The sequence below is a fragment of the Euprymna scolopes genome, chromosome 2 (genome assembly GCF_053919585.1).
Source record: "Euprymna scolopes isolate OS-2025 chromosome 2, ASM5391958v1, whole genome shotgun sequence".
NCBI classification, from domain to species: Eukaryota; Metazoa; Mollusca; class Cephalopoda; order Sepiida; family Sepiolidae; genus Euprymna; species Euprymna scolopes.
Window position 1 is genome coordinate 88,587,708 of NC_136483.1, and position 15,009 is coordinate 88,602,716.

The 15,009-nt window shown below is 34.4% G+C and overlaps 1 protein-coding gene across 1 annotated transcript in view; it reads right to left on the reverse strand.

Annotated features, from left to right (window-relative positions):
• LOC145293267 (GPI-anchor transamidase component PIGT-like) overlaps positions 1-10,565 on the reverse strand; it is a 120,118-nt gene extending 109,553 nt beyond the window's left edge. Inside the window, exon 1 of the mRNA XM_080139865.1 lies at positions 10,347-10,565. Within this exon, the coding sequence (XP_079995991.1) occupies positions 10,347-10,542 (196 nt within the window). The 5' untranslated portion in view covers positions 10,543-10,565. The remainder of the gene's footprint in view (positions 1-10,346) is intronic.
• Between the last annotated feature and the right edge of the window lie 4,444 nt (positions 10,566-15,009).

Consider the following 15,009-nt stretch of genomic DNA (forward strand, 5'->3'; position numbering starts at 1 on the left):
ACAAAATTAGAAGAACTCAAAACCTTTGTAGAACAAGTTAAACTGGACCTGTTTGGATTGGACAAATCTTTCAGGACAGATTTTTTCACAGAAGGCTTTAGTTCTGGATCAATGGTTGCTCACATACTGTTCCACAAGTTGTCTATTAATGTCAGAAGGGAATTAATGTCAAGAACGAAAGAGTGTTATCCTTCATTTATATCCATTATATCCAACTTTTTTGACATTATAGAATTTCTACAGGCAGCACCTTTGAATGCAAAGCAGAAAAGTTGCATGCTAAAAGCCCCTTTTTTTCTTCTTCATCAGAAGTTCAACCCAATATGGCGGCCATCTGTGGTTATAAGAGCGTTAAGTGTAAAAAGGGGTATGGATCCCTTAAAACTTCTTAATAATACTGGTGAACAATATAAAATTTGTAAATTGTGTAAATTGATAGATCATGCAGTTAAGGATTGCTCCAAATATTCTTTTTATGACTCAAACATTCTACGAGCCAAAGAGCTTCAAATCTGTACTAAATGTCTTGGTAATCACTTGGATCAAAAATGTAAAGGAAAGAAGGGATTTCCTTACCGATGTGTTACTTGTGAGGCGAGGACTCACTTTTCCGTAATATACCCAAAGACATCAAAGTCCTTTGTTGAAAGGACTAGTTTATCCAATCAGGATAATTGTATACTTCCGTTTATAAGAGTGTCCTTGAAGGGAAAAGAACCTCTAGTGTTTTTTTCGTTGCATTTTGGACACCGGAAGTCAAAAATCTCTTTTCTCCCAGGCTATTTTGCAGGAATTGAAACCTAGGGAAAAATTAGTATCTAGACCTGTAATGCCTGTGAACATCTTTATTGGAATGAGATCCATGGACCTTCTGGAGCTCAATGTCTCCCTAAAATTGAGATCGCAGAGACCCTTTCTTTTTGTTGCCCTGTTCACAGACAGTGTTAATTTAAAATTTCAAGTTAACAGATATGACGAAATTACATCTAATATAATGGAGGCAGGATTTTGCCTCTGTCGTGGCTATAAAGATTTAGATGGCACCGTGTTTCATGGCCTCATTGGCTTGGACTTGATCTAGCAGATAAAAAGTTTTTGTATTATATAATGTCTCGACACCCAAATCTAATAAGGAAACTCAGCATTAGTTGCTTTCTTTTCATTCGAGTTTGCCAACCATTACCTCAATGTTACTCCTATTTGATCGAAAGTGGGTTGAATTCCGTGTCCTCTTATTCAGACACGCCTAGTCCATTTTTTTTTTTTTTTTTTTTTTTAAGAATCTTCTGTCGAATGCAGAATTGAAAACTTTCTTTCTCTCGATTCCATTGGAATTGATGAGAGTGCTAAACTGCCTTTGTATGATGATGCGAAGATAGCTTAATTAAAAAAAAAAAACCATCATAAACCATCATGCTAAATAATGAGAAATATTATGTGGATCTGCCCTGGGACTTCAAGAAGTTATCTTGGGTAGATTCTAATTATGTGCCTTCCCTAAAAATTATGCAAAGGATGGCAGATTCTTTATAGAAACAAGGTTTATGTAACGAATATTTACAAGTGCTCAAAGAATATGAACAAATTGGTGACGTTGAACCTTTCTCTGTTATTCATGGAGAGCATGGAAACTATTGTTAGATGCCTCATGTGCCTGTTATTAAAGAGGGCCTTGGTGTCACCACAAAAATCCGCCCCATTTTTAATTGTTCTTTGAAAAGGCGAGGGGTGTTTCCATTAATGATGCAGCATATGCTGGAGTAAACTTGACGCAGCACAACTGCTTGACCTACTATTGGCCTTTAGAAAAAATAACTGTCCTTTTAGGGGATCTTTGTAAGGCTTTCTTGCAAATCTGCCTGCAAACTGATCAGGACAAAAACAGACTGTGTTTTTTTCTCAAAGTGAATGAGAAATTGTGTGCCTTTAAGTATAACTCAATCATTTTTGGCTTTAATGCCAACCCCTTCATTTGGAGCTACATAATCAAGTTTCATGCAGAGAGATAGATGTGTCTTCCTCTGTAATTACTAACAATTTTATGTCGACAACTTAATCACTACTGGTCGTGCTTACAACTCACTCTGTTTATAATACTGTCCATGACAGATTAAAGGATGCAGGATTCAAGCTTCAGTCCTGTAACTCCAACTATACAGACTTGTAGAACAGGATGATCGAAGATGAATCTATTACCTCCCCTCTTCCCACCTATGAAAAGGTCCAGGGGTACCGTTATTCCCCTTGTCTAGATACAGTTAGACTAGCCACTGAAGTCAAAACTAAGTGTGAACTTCTTTCTCAAATTTCAAGTATATATGATCCTTTATCCTTACTGCTTCCAGTTACCATTCAAGGAAAGGTCCTTGTTAGTCAACTCTGGAAAAGCAATTTGTCCTGTGATTAAGAGATTCCTGAAAATTGTATAGCCTCTTGGCCAAAACTTGCTAAGGAGTTAAACAAGTAATGTGATTTTGAGTTTCCCAAAGATGTGATGATGGAGGACTCCCCGGCAGAGTTTATATGCTTCTGTGATGCATCTAAACTTGCATATCGGTTTTCTCATTATGTAAAACAAGGAACACAATGCTCCCTGTTGTTTGCTAAGGCGAAGGTAGCTCCCATTAAGTGGAAGACCCTTCCTACCTTAGAACTTAAAGTTATCTATCTGGCTCTTAAAGTTGTTTCCAATGTCTCGAAGACCATCAATATTCTTTCCATTTTCCTTGTATCTGACGCTCAAGTGGCCCTATCTTGGATTTTAAACGGAAAAGGGACTAAGAGAAACATTTTTTATGGGGAATCGTGTACCGGACATAAAAAAAATAATGCTGGCTGATATTAACCTGTTGACTAGAGGCTTTTCTGCTTCTAAGTTTGAGCAATTATACAATTTTTGGGTACACAGCCTCAATTGGTTAAATCAGCTTTTCTGCTTCTAAGCTTGAGCAATTATACAATTTTTGGGTACACAGCCTCAATTGGTTAAATCAGCTTTTCTGCTTCTAAGCTTGAGCAATTATACAATTTTTGGGTACACAGCCTCAATTGGTTAAATCAGCTTTTCTGCTTCTAAGTTTGAGCAATTATACAATTTTTGGGTACACAGCCTCAATTGGTTAAATCAGCTTTTCTGCTTCTAAGTTTGAGCAATTATACAATTTTTGGGTACACAGCCTCAATTGGTTAAATCAGCTTTTCTGCTTCTAAGTTTGAGCAATTATACAATTTTTGGGTACACAGCCTCAATTGGTTAAATCAGCTTTTCTGCTTCTAAGCTTGAGCAATTATACAATTTTTGGGTACACAGCCTCAATTGGTTAAATCAGCTTTTCTGCTTCTAAGTTTGAGCAATTATACAATTTTTGGGTACACAGTCTCAATTGGTTAAATCAGGTTTTCTGCTTCTAAGCTTGAGCAATTATACAATTTTTGGGTACACAGCCTCAATTGGTTAAATCAGCTTTTCTGCTTCTAAGCTTGAGCAATTATACAATTTTTGGGTACACAGCCTCAATTGGTTAAATCAGCTTTTCTGCTTCTAAGTTTGAGCAATTATACAATTTTTGGGTACACAGCCTCAATTGGTTAAATCAGCTTTTCTGCTTCTAAGTTTGAGCAATTATACAATTTTTGGGTACACAGCCTCAATTGGTTAAATCAGCTTTTCTGCTTCTAAGTTTGAGCAATTATACAATTTTTGGGTACACAGTCTCAATTGGTTAAATCAGCTTTTCTGCTTCTAAGCTTGAGCAATTATACAATTTTTGGGTACACAGCCTCAATTGGTTAAATCAGCTTTTCTGCTTCTAAGCTTGAGCAATTATACAATTTTTGGGTACACAGCCTCAATTGGTTAAATCAGCTTTTCTGCTTCTAAGTTTGAGCAATTATACAATTTTTGGGTACACAGCCTCAATTGGTTAAATCAGCTTTTCTGCTTCTAAGCTTGAGCAATTATACAATTTTTGGGTACACAGCCTCAATTGGTTAAATCAGCTTTTCTGCTTCTAAGTTTGAGCAATTATACAATTTTTGGGTACACAGTCTCAATTGGTTAAATCAGCTTTTCTGCTTCTAAGTTTGAGCAATTATACAATTTTTGGGTACACAGCCTCAATTGGTTAAATCAGCTTTTCTGCTTCTAAGTTTGAGCAATTATACAATTTTTGGGTACACAGCCTCAATTGGTTAAATCAGCTTTTCTGCTTCTAAGTTTGAGCAATTATACAATTTTTGGGTACACAGCCTCAATTGGTTAAATCAGCTTTTCTGCTTCTAAGTTTGAGCAATTATACAATTTTTGGGTACACAGCCTCAATTGGTTAAATCAGCTTTTCTGCTTCTAAGTTTGAGCAATTATACAATTTTTGGGTACACAGCCTCAATTGGTTAAATCAGCTTTTCTGCTTCTAAGTTTGAGCAATTATACAATTTTTGGGTACACAGTCTCAATTGGTTAAATCAGCTTTTCTGCTTCTAAGTTTGAGCAATTATACAATTTTTGGGTACACAGCCTCAATTGGTTAAATCAGCTTTTCTGCTTCTAAGTTTGAGCAATTATACAATTTTTGGGTACACAGCCTCAATTGGTTAAATCAGCTTTTCTGCTTCTAAGTTTGAGCAATTATACAATTTTTGGGTACACAGCCTCAATTGGTTAAATCAGCTTTTCTGCTTCTAAGCTTGAGCAATTATACAATTTTTGGTACACAGTCTCAATTGGTTAAATCAGCTTTTCTGCTTCTAAGCTTGAGCAATTATACAATTTTTGGGTACACAGTCTCAATTGGTTAAATCAGCTTTTCTGCTTCTAAGTTTGAGCAATTATACAATTTTTGGGTACACAGCCTCAATTGGTTAAATCAGCTTTTCTGCTTCTAAGTTTGAGCAATTATACAATTTTTGGGTACACAGTCTCAATTGGTTAAATCAGCTTTTCTGCTTCTAAGCTTGAGCAATTATACAATTTTTGGGTACATAGCCTCAATTGGTTAAATCAGCTTTTCTGCTTCTAAGTTTGAGCAATTATACAATTTTTGGGTACACAGCCTCAATTGGTTAAATCAGCTTTTCTGCTTCTAAGCTTGAGCAATTATACAATTTTTGGGTACATAGCCTCAATTGGTTAAATCAGCTTTTCTGCTTCTAAGCTTGAGCAATTATACAATTTTTGGGTACACAGCCTCAATTGGTTAAATCAGCTTTTCTGCTTCTAAGCTTGAGCAATTATACAATTTTTGGGTACACAGCCTCAATTGGTTAAATCAGCTTACCATCAACTGGTCCGTGTCCGCCTTGTCTTGTCTTAATGACATCAACAACAAAAATTATACCCTGTATATATATATATATATATATATATGTTCTCTAATGATTTCTGTACTGATAAGAATGATTTACCAAGAAATAGTTCTGATTTCTCATCATCGATTAGGGCAATCAATGTCCTTGAGAAAGTTTTGCAGTTCTGTGATAAGTTGAGATGCTAATATACAGATACCAACTATAGAGCTAAATTGTTACTCTTTTCCTGTATGCAGAGAGAAGAATTTCCTTATGAGTTGGAATATTTGGACCAACCTTCAAATAAGATTGTGCTTCTAAGGGTATCAGCTCTTGGTTTGTTTACTGATAAAGATAGTCTGTTGTGGACTAAAGGGCGTATATAGAATTCCAACATCCACCCCTTTGAAGTTAAATTTCCTATAGTTTTGAGAAAACATCATCGTTTAACTGATTGGTTATTAAAGAAGCACATTTAAATTGTTGCCATCTGGGAACCAGGATGGCACAATCGCATTGACACACCGGTTCTCGTCAGATCACCGAAGTTAAGCAATGTTGAGCCTGGCCAGTACTAGATGGGTGACCATTTGGGAAGGCTAGGCACTGTATGTACCTTCTGGGAAGGTTGGGCATGAGGCCAGCACCCTCACCCTATAAAAAAGAACTCTTTGCTACAAAAACATCTACAAAGTTGTAGATGGCCTATGCTCCTTCAGGGGCTCAAGGCTTTGGATTTGGGAACCAATTCAACTCTTTCTAAGTTAAGGTTATCTGGTTTCTGGTTCCCTAAGGGAGGCAATCGATAAAGAAAATTCTCTGTAATTGTACTACTTGCAAAAAAATCAATTCATTGCCTAATGAAGAACCCTCGGGTTCTCAACTGCCCGCTCATTGGGCAAATTTTGTTCACTCATTTCAATAAGTGGGTATTGACTTTATTGGTCATTTTTTAGTAAAATACAACGCTGAAGACATGAAAATGTATGTCTTGTTGTTTATCTGCATGAGTCTATGTACCGTACATCTGGAGCTATTACCAGAAATGAGCACTAGATGCTTTATATTAGCATATTAGAACCAATATGTTTGGTGCTCCTACACATGTTTATTCGGACAATGCAAAGACCTTCTTAGCATTCGGCATCATGTTATCCAAAATCTTTGTTTCAGATGAATTCAAAGAAAATTTAGGTCAACTTCAATTTGTCATCTCACCATTCCTCTTTATTCGGCTTGGTAAGGAGGTACATGGGAGAGGATGATAAAAATAATCAATAAAAAAATTAATAGGTAGAAAGAAAGGCAGCTACTTTGACTTAACTATCCTTTCTGATGTGGAGAAAGCGATCAATAATCAACCGCTTACATGTATTACTGCTTCTGAAGGGGATCTCGAAATTGTTTTTAATCACTTTTTACAAACTGGTTATAATCCACATTCGTTGATCAATAATTATGGATCAGACAATTTGTGTCCTGATCCTCCCAGTAGAGCAAAACTTTTGCAATCCCTGGAATTGAGACAAAGGTATAGTGAAAAATTCCAAACGATATGCCACAATGATTACTTGTTGTCCTTAAGCGAGATTGATGCTAATATACTGGGCGATTGCCCGCAGAAGATGGCAGTGGGAGAAATCATGTTAATTAGATTTCTAAATAAAACTCGACTCTTTTGGAATCTTGGCAAGCTACTTAGACTCATTAATAGGAACAATGGCAAAGTTCACTTGGCCTGTGTATTAAGGGACGGTTGCGAACAGGTTCATTCCTAAAAACATTTATTTTCCCTGGATTTAAAGGCTGTTTTCGTGTCGTCTTCAGCAGAATTATGGAGGAAGGTGATCCCTTCTTCTGTCCAACTTATTCCGTCGCAAATGACAGATCATCTCCTATAGTGTGTTGAGACACCTGTGACAGTTGGTATCATTTTGACTGTGTTGGAGTGAAGCAACAGGATACGTTCGGAGAGTGGACTTGTCCAAATTGTTCGGAAAAAACATTACACTAAACTCTTAATCCCAGAATTTATTAAGTTGTCATTTGACTTATATTCGAGTTATCATTCATGTTATTGTTAATATATTGGTAATCTAGATAAAACTAGGTTTATTGGCTATCAATTCATTTATCATAAGCAGACAGAAACACATATAGTTCCTTTAAAATAAAAACGAAACTACAATAGTTAGTTAAGTCCTTGCGACCACTGAAATTATTTACTTGTCGCTTAATTGACAGTCTAATATATATTTATATATGTATTCAATAACTGGAAAAAAGTAATGGGTATCCATTACTTTTTTCTTTGCTCCTTTGGCAGTGTGTGAAAAATTACATGACTTGAATCATGTCACCTCATTGGTTCATTGGTTTAATACATTGTTTTTTATTACAGCCTTTCTCATTGGTTGATTTGAATTTTTAACCTGCAAACGCGAACTTGTTTAACTGAACTCTCCAGTCTGAGCAAATCTTTCATGCATGACAGACTCATTTTTAATATTCTTATTAATTTAAGGTTTTGCTGCCCAATATTGTCATGGTACCTTTGAGATGATTCAACCTACTAAGATGTTCTTTACGGGACGTGATATCGTCTTTCTAATCAGCAAAGAATGTTGATTTTGGTTTTACTTCTTCAAAGGAATTATCTGCCTTTTTCTATTAGAACATTGTTTAAATGGACATAGAAAATTTTTCCCCTACCACTTTTTACAAAGTCTTAACACCAGGCTCAACTGAGCAGCAAAATGACACAAAATAATTTTTTAATCAAGAAAATGAGATGACCTGCTGTAATCAATCATATAAGAGTTCTAAACTATGTGAGAATAAAATTCTCACAATATAGGCCTTATGTAGAAACTTAGACTTCATAGACACCAATGTGTCAAGCGATTTGTGTTTATGTAAAACGCGACCTCTGGAAATGCCTGAAACTGAAATGAAATACGTTTTAATAAGCTTCGCATCTTGCTTCAATTTTGGCTTGTTGTTTGTTTCTGTTGTTTACAACAATAAAGACGCAACAAAAACAAAGTCAACATTGACGCAAGCGTAATTTTCTTTTAAAAACCCCCAATGCTCCTGCAACTGTTGTCCTTTCTTTTTTTATGAAAAGAAGTCCCTAATAGCTTTAGATAAAAGTAACTTGGGGTAACTTTTTACCTGTTTTTCATCTTAATATTTTCATTTAAAAAGATCACTCTAATCACGGGTATGCTGAAAACGAATATCGCATTTAAATTTTCCGCAAATAATTAGTTTTTCTAGATATTAAGCAATGTCATTTCTTATATTATTGCTAATGGCCATTATGGTATATGCGAGCAAGCGCACTTGCAATCATGAGAAACTATGCACACGCTTGCGTGTACCAAGATGGCTACCAACAATAAGAAATGACACTGCTTAATATTTGCTTAATATTCAGAAAACTAATTATTAGCAGAAAAATTAAATGCGATATACATTTTTAGCATACCCGAAAATATTTCACCGTCGTCTTCTTAAGGAAAATGTTATGGTGAAAATTACCATTATATAAGTTCAAAATCAAAAGTAATTTCAAAACTTTTAAACTGACGAAGACAAAGTACGTTGTTGGCACTTAAAGCAAAGTGGAGAATTAATGAAAAAGTGGAATATATATATATATATATATATATATATATATATATATATATATATAACTACTTCATTTACTCACATAAAATTAATATACGAAAGTATAGATTTATGCGTAAACTTTAAGTATTTACTTCAAAAGTGCTCAACACGTAGGTAGAGCTATATATATATATATATATAAAAAAAGAGAGGAAAATCGTCTGCCTTAAACCACAAACCTAGTTCTAAAACAGATCCTTTGTTTGATAAAATGCATGCCCATTGGCCGATAGGAAGGGGCGCGGTGGATACTAGAAAGCTGATTGGCTAACTAAAATCCTCAACATATATAAAAACGAGAAACAACCACAGAATTCACGCATAAGCCTGACGAATCCTATAGTGGATGAAACGCAGAATATTCAGTGTAGCTTAATCGCCATATATATTTTATAAATTACTATATATATATATGGGTTTGTATTACTGTACACAGATTCGAAAAAGTTGTCAAAAAAACAAATATATAACAAATAAATGTTATCAAAGTCAAGATAAGTTACTTTTCTACCTAACTGGATATGTTTTTAGTGTTTTTATTCAATGAAACATGTATTGGAAAATTCAAGATGGCGCCTCACTCCCTTTTTAACACGGTAAGTTTGGGAAAAGGTGTTATAAATAAAAAACTAGACAAAATACTATTAAAAACCCGCCGAATATATGTCAACCTATGTCACGGTAATATATATTGAGCACGGTTTTAGTAGTATTTTATCCAGTTTTTTATTCATAACACCTTTTCCCAAACTTACCGTGTTAAAGAAAGAGTCAGGCGCCATCTTGAATTTTCCAATACATCAGTAAACACTGTATGGTTTTCGAGCTGAATAAACATGTTACATTGAATAAAAACACGAAAAATACATCCAGTTTGGTAGAAAAGTAACTTATCTTGCCTTTGATAACATTTATTTGTTATATATTTGTTTTTTGACAACTTTTTCGAATCTATGTGTACAGTAATACAAACCCAAAAGCACCTTATCTTGGCTTGTTTTTAGGTAATATTTGTTAATACGGTACTTGTGCATGTGCAATGCACAAGTTGTGCATCTATGTTAACGCGCTGAACGCCATTCTTAACATGGAGTGAAGGTGTTTTGTAACTATTCTGTATTTTCATCTAACAATTTAATAAACAAAATATCGTAAAAATTGAATTTAACTTGAACATAGTCCCAACAACAGAGGCACAAACATCATATATATCTGTCTTGACCACTTTTTCGTTTTGTTGTCTATTGTAAAACATACCCCCTTATCAGTTCTTTGTTAAGGAAAATAAAATTAAAAAAATGTAAAATAGATGTATTATTTTGAAGACTTTAAAAACAATTTCAAAATCAGATCGTTAAAAAACTATTACTCGTTATTTTACTTACATTCTTCTTTATTTCGTATGTCCACATCCCATCTCGTGGTAAATTGAAAATGAAAATAAATGTGACCACTGGGCAGTGGTTTAATAAAAAGCTCTTCAGAGAACCTATCATCAGCGGCGAACGTGGATCGAAACCCGAGTCCGACAGCCAAAATAAGACAAACGCGAAGGAATAAATAAATACGACCGGTATCCATGTTGTCAACTACAGGAAGTAGGAAAGCGATCCGCACAGAATGACGAGTCAATCTATCAATGATGTACAAAAATATGAAACAATGAACGTAAGATCTTTACATCAGCTACAAAGACATTTTTGCAATTTTTTTTCCATTAAAAAAAAACATATCTTCATAATTCATTAGATATTATAATGTACTAATGGGTATAATTCGCGAGCAGACAACCGGAAGTAACTCATAATAAAACCTGACCGGGTTCATAGTAAAATTTGCACCAGTACAAAACCGGACAATTAATATCTTCAGTAATAATCAATATATTTTAATTATATTTATGTTATGGTGAACACAGATAATTAGCGTACACACACACACACACACACACACACACACACACACACACACACACACACATATATATATATATATATATATATATATATATATATATATATATATATATATTCGCTACTATTATATAAAACGTTTTTTACCCAAGATTACAGTGTAAGTGTTCTTCAAATGCCGTACTTGTTCTCTCTCAGTCGAGGAGAAATCCTTCACGACTGAGACAATTTTTATTTTTGTTCCTTTTCTCCACGTAAAGAAAAACGACCCCCGGTGTCTAACTCTGTTCCAACGGGAAGCATTAAGTACTATTACATAAAAGGAACTGTGTGTGTGTGTGTGTGTGTGTGTGTGTGTGTGTGTGTGTGTGTGTGTGCGTGTGTGTGTCTGTGTGTGTCTGTGTGTGCGCGCGCCCGTCAGTTCGTTCTCTATGAACTCGCAAACGACTAGGCCGATTTTTATGAAATTTCACACAAAAGTATTTTATGTGCCCGGCAGTGTTCTTAAATAGGTTTTGTATCAGAATCTCTTCGATAAGTATCGATAATTGAAATAATCCAATGAAAGAAGGAACAGGCAATTTTGACCAAAGGTAACACCTTACACAGTCTAATATCACATCAATGTGATTGAAAAATGGGCGAGTTCACCGATTTTAATTACAATAAAAATATGAGAGTGTGATCATCATTCAATCCTGGCCAATGTCGGGTCTACACATATACACACGTATATATATATATATATATATATACATATATATATATATATATATATATATATATATATATATATATATATATAATATAAAGCTGAATGCATGTGTGTGTATGCGTGTGTGTGTGTGTGTCTGGTCACGAATAGGCTCATATATGGTTGACTATTTTAAAAAACTGATTACATATAATGATAGAAGATGTATCGAGACACAGGAATGGATATGTTTGATCTGGCAGAACAGTGGTTCATTAAAATTGTGGGGTCTGCGTTCGCGCCTGGTCCACCAAGTATTGAAATAAAAAAATTTAAATTAAAAAAAAAAAGTTTACAAGTGTTTCTGATATAAATGTACATAAGAATACTTTGATAAGTATGTTTTAACTTAAATAGGGATGGTATAATAAAATTGTGGGGTCGGCGTTCACGCCTGGCCTCCAAAGAATGGAAATATGCACAAACTTTAATAAAGACTTTTCATATCTATCTGTGTAAGTATACTTTGATAATTATGTTTCAGTTTGAAGAAATAGTGTATAATAAAATGATGGGGTGTTCGTTCGCATCTGACCTCCATAGAATGTAAATATGTCACAAAGTTTAACAAGATTTTTTAATATAGATCCACAGAATATTGTGATAAGTGTTTCAGTGTGAACAGGTAGGGTATGATAAATTATGGGGTTTATATATTTTATTTTTACTTTCATCATATTTTGCTTTGATTTTGATAGTGATACCCCCAAATTCAACCCAAATTTACAACCCTTCCTTTTCATAACCTATCATATTTCATAAATCAGAGTCCATTTTCTGTAGGCTGTTTTTGAACCCAGTCAACGACGGGTACTTTTGCTAGTATATATATATATATATATATATATATATATATATATATATATATATATATATACACACACAAACACACATATATATATACACACCACACATATATATACACACACATGTATACACATACACATATGCATATATATACACATGCACACACACACACACATATATATATGTACACACACATATATACACACACACACACACACACACACACACACACACACACACACACACACACACACTAGGTTAACAGTAATACCAAAAAGTGTGGTTGGTTCTACACAAAGCCTTCACTACTATAAACAAATCATCTGTGTGGATTTCCGAGCAACTTAGTTATTGTGGCGGAAGCTCATATTCCATCATCATTATACACGAGGGAGTTTAAAACATGAAATTGAAATTAAGACAAAATGTAATGCTTAGTATATAAAATAGATTTAATGCTTATCTACAACTAGCCTTGGTGCCCGGCGTTGCCCGAGTGTTTGGAGGTGTGTGTTGAGCAAAAAAAAAAAAAAAAAAAGTAGTACCAGGTAGGCAGGTGTGAACCTGTACCGAGAACGAGGAAAAGAAGATGAAGAAAAAGACGTGAGGTCGTTGCTGTTGTGCCCATCGCCAAACAGGAAGTGATGTAGGTTTAAATTAAGGCCAGTCAATCAAAAAGAGGGGATAAGTTTTAAAAAATATCGGAAAAAAAGCAACTCCTCCCTGTAGAAAAGTTCCCAGTTGAGGGTGAAGGAATTAATGTTTTTAGTCAATTTTTCAATATTTGTAGAGCTTCAAAGCAATACTGATCTCGTGAAAATCCGTCGCCTCTGTCAAAAGTTTTAGGCAGGCATACATACATACATACATACATGATGATTGCAACGTCTTGTCAGACGAGTGCCACTCCCTCAGACACTGAAAGTTCATGAGCCCGAAAAAGACATATAGTCCTGCCAGCGAATTCACATGCTCAAGCAGACATGACACTAAAGACGGTCATTGTTATGCATACATATATATTCACGCACGTACACATACATATGTACACATATCACACACATATATACATGCATACATACACAATACGCACACATACATATACATACACATATATACATGCGTACATACACAATACACACACATACATACACACACACATGCAAACATAAACAAGACGGTCATTGGTATACATACATATAAATATATACATGTATACATACATGTCTATAAGCATACGCTCATATATACCCATATGTATACACAATGCATAATAAACAAACATACATATACATATCCACATGCATACATACTCATATACATACATATACATCCACATATACAAATACATACACACATATACTTACACATACATATACGTACACATATGCACATATATATACATACACTTACCTACATATACATACACATCTATATATATGCATTCATACATATACACACATAAATGCACACATACACATACATATACATACACACATGCATACATACACATACATGCCATATACACACATACATGCATACAAACATATATAAATGTATATATACACACACAAACATATATACACATAGACACATATACATACATATACTCATAGATATAAATACATATAAACTCACATGTACATATATAAATATACACACACACATACATATATAAATATACATGCACATATACATACATAAATACATATAATGATGGCAGATTAATTGTTACATGCATCCAGCATTACAGACGTACACACGTCACAGCTTTTTTATCGCCACAGGACTTTTTTTTCTTTTTTTTTTTTAATAGACAAAGATGATGTTACAGAGTTTTAGCTTTGTACGACAGCTAAATCTCTCTCTCGGTTCAAAATGTTGACATCCAGCAACAAGCAAGAGCAAGATAGCCAGCAACAAGTCAAACTGCAGACCAGCTTAATGCGGATACTGGTCTCCCGCTTTGTTGTTGTTTTTTTTTTGTTTTTTTTTAAATAAAAAATATATATACATACATGTACACATATACATACACACACACATACACACACACATACACACATATACACACACACATACATACATATTAAATTCCACAACCAAACAACGTCGCAGCCCACAAGAGCCGTGACAGTCAAAGAACCGGAAGTCCAATAAATGTATACATATATATGCATATATATATATGCATGCACACACACATACACATGTACACATATACATGCATGCACATGCACACATATACATGCATACATGCACGCATACGCGCATGTATACGCACACACACATGCATGCACACATATATATGTTTGTATATATATATGTATACGTACACATACACGCACATACACATGCACGTACACACATATATATGTATATGTAATTCCTCAATTGTCATGACGATAGTGATGATGTTACAATTCAATGAATACACACGATAATGAATATGAAAACAAATCCACAGATGCAAAACGTAAAACAAAGCAGTCATGAATCTCGATGTTTTTGTTGTTATTGTTTTTTTTTAAATTGAGAGAAGCGTTTTAAAAAAAAAAAACGTGGATTTTGTTT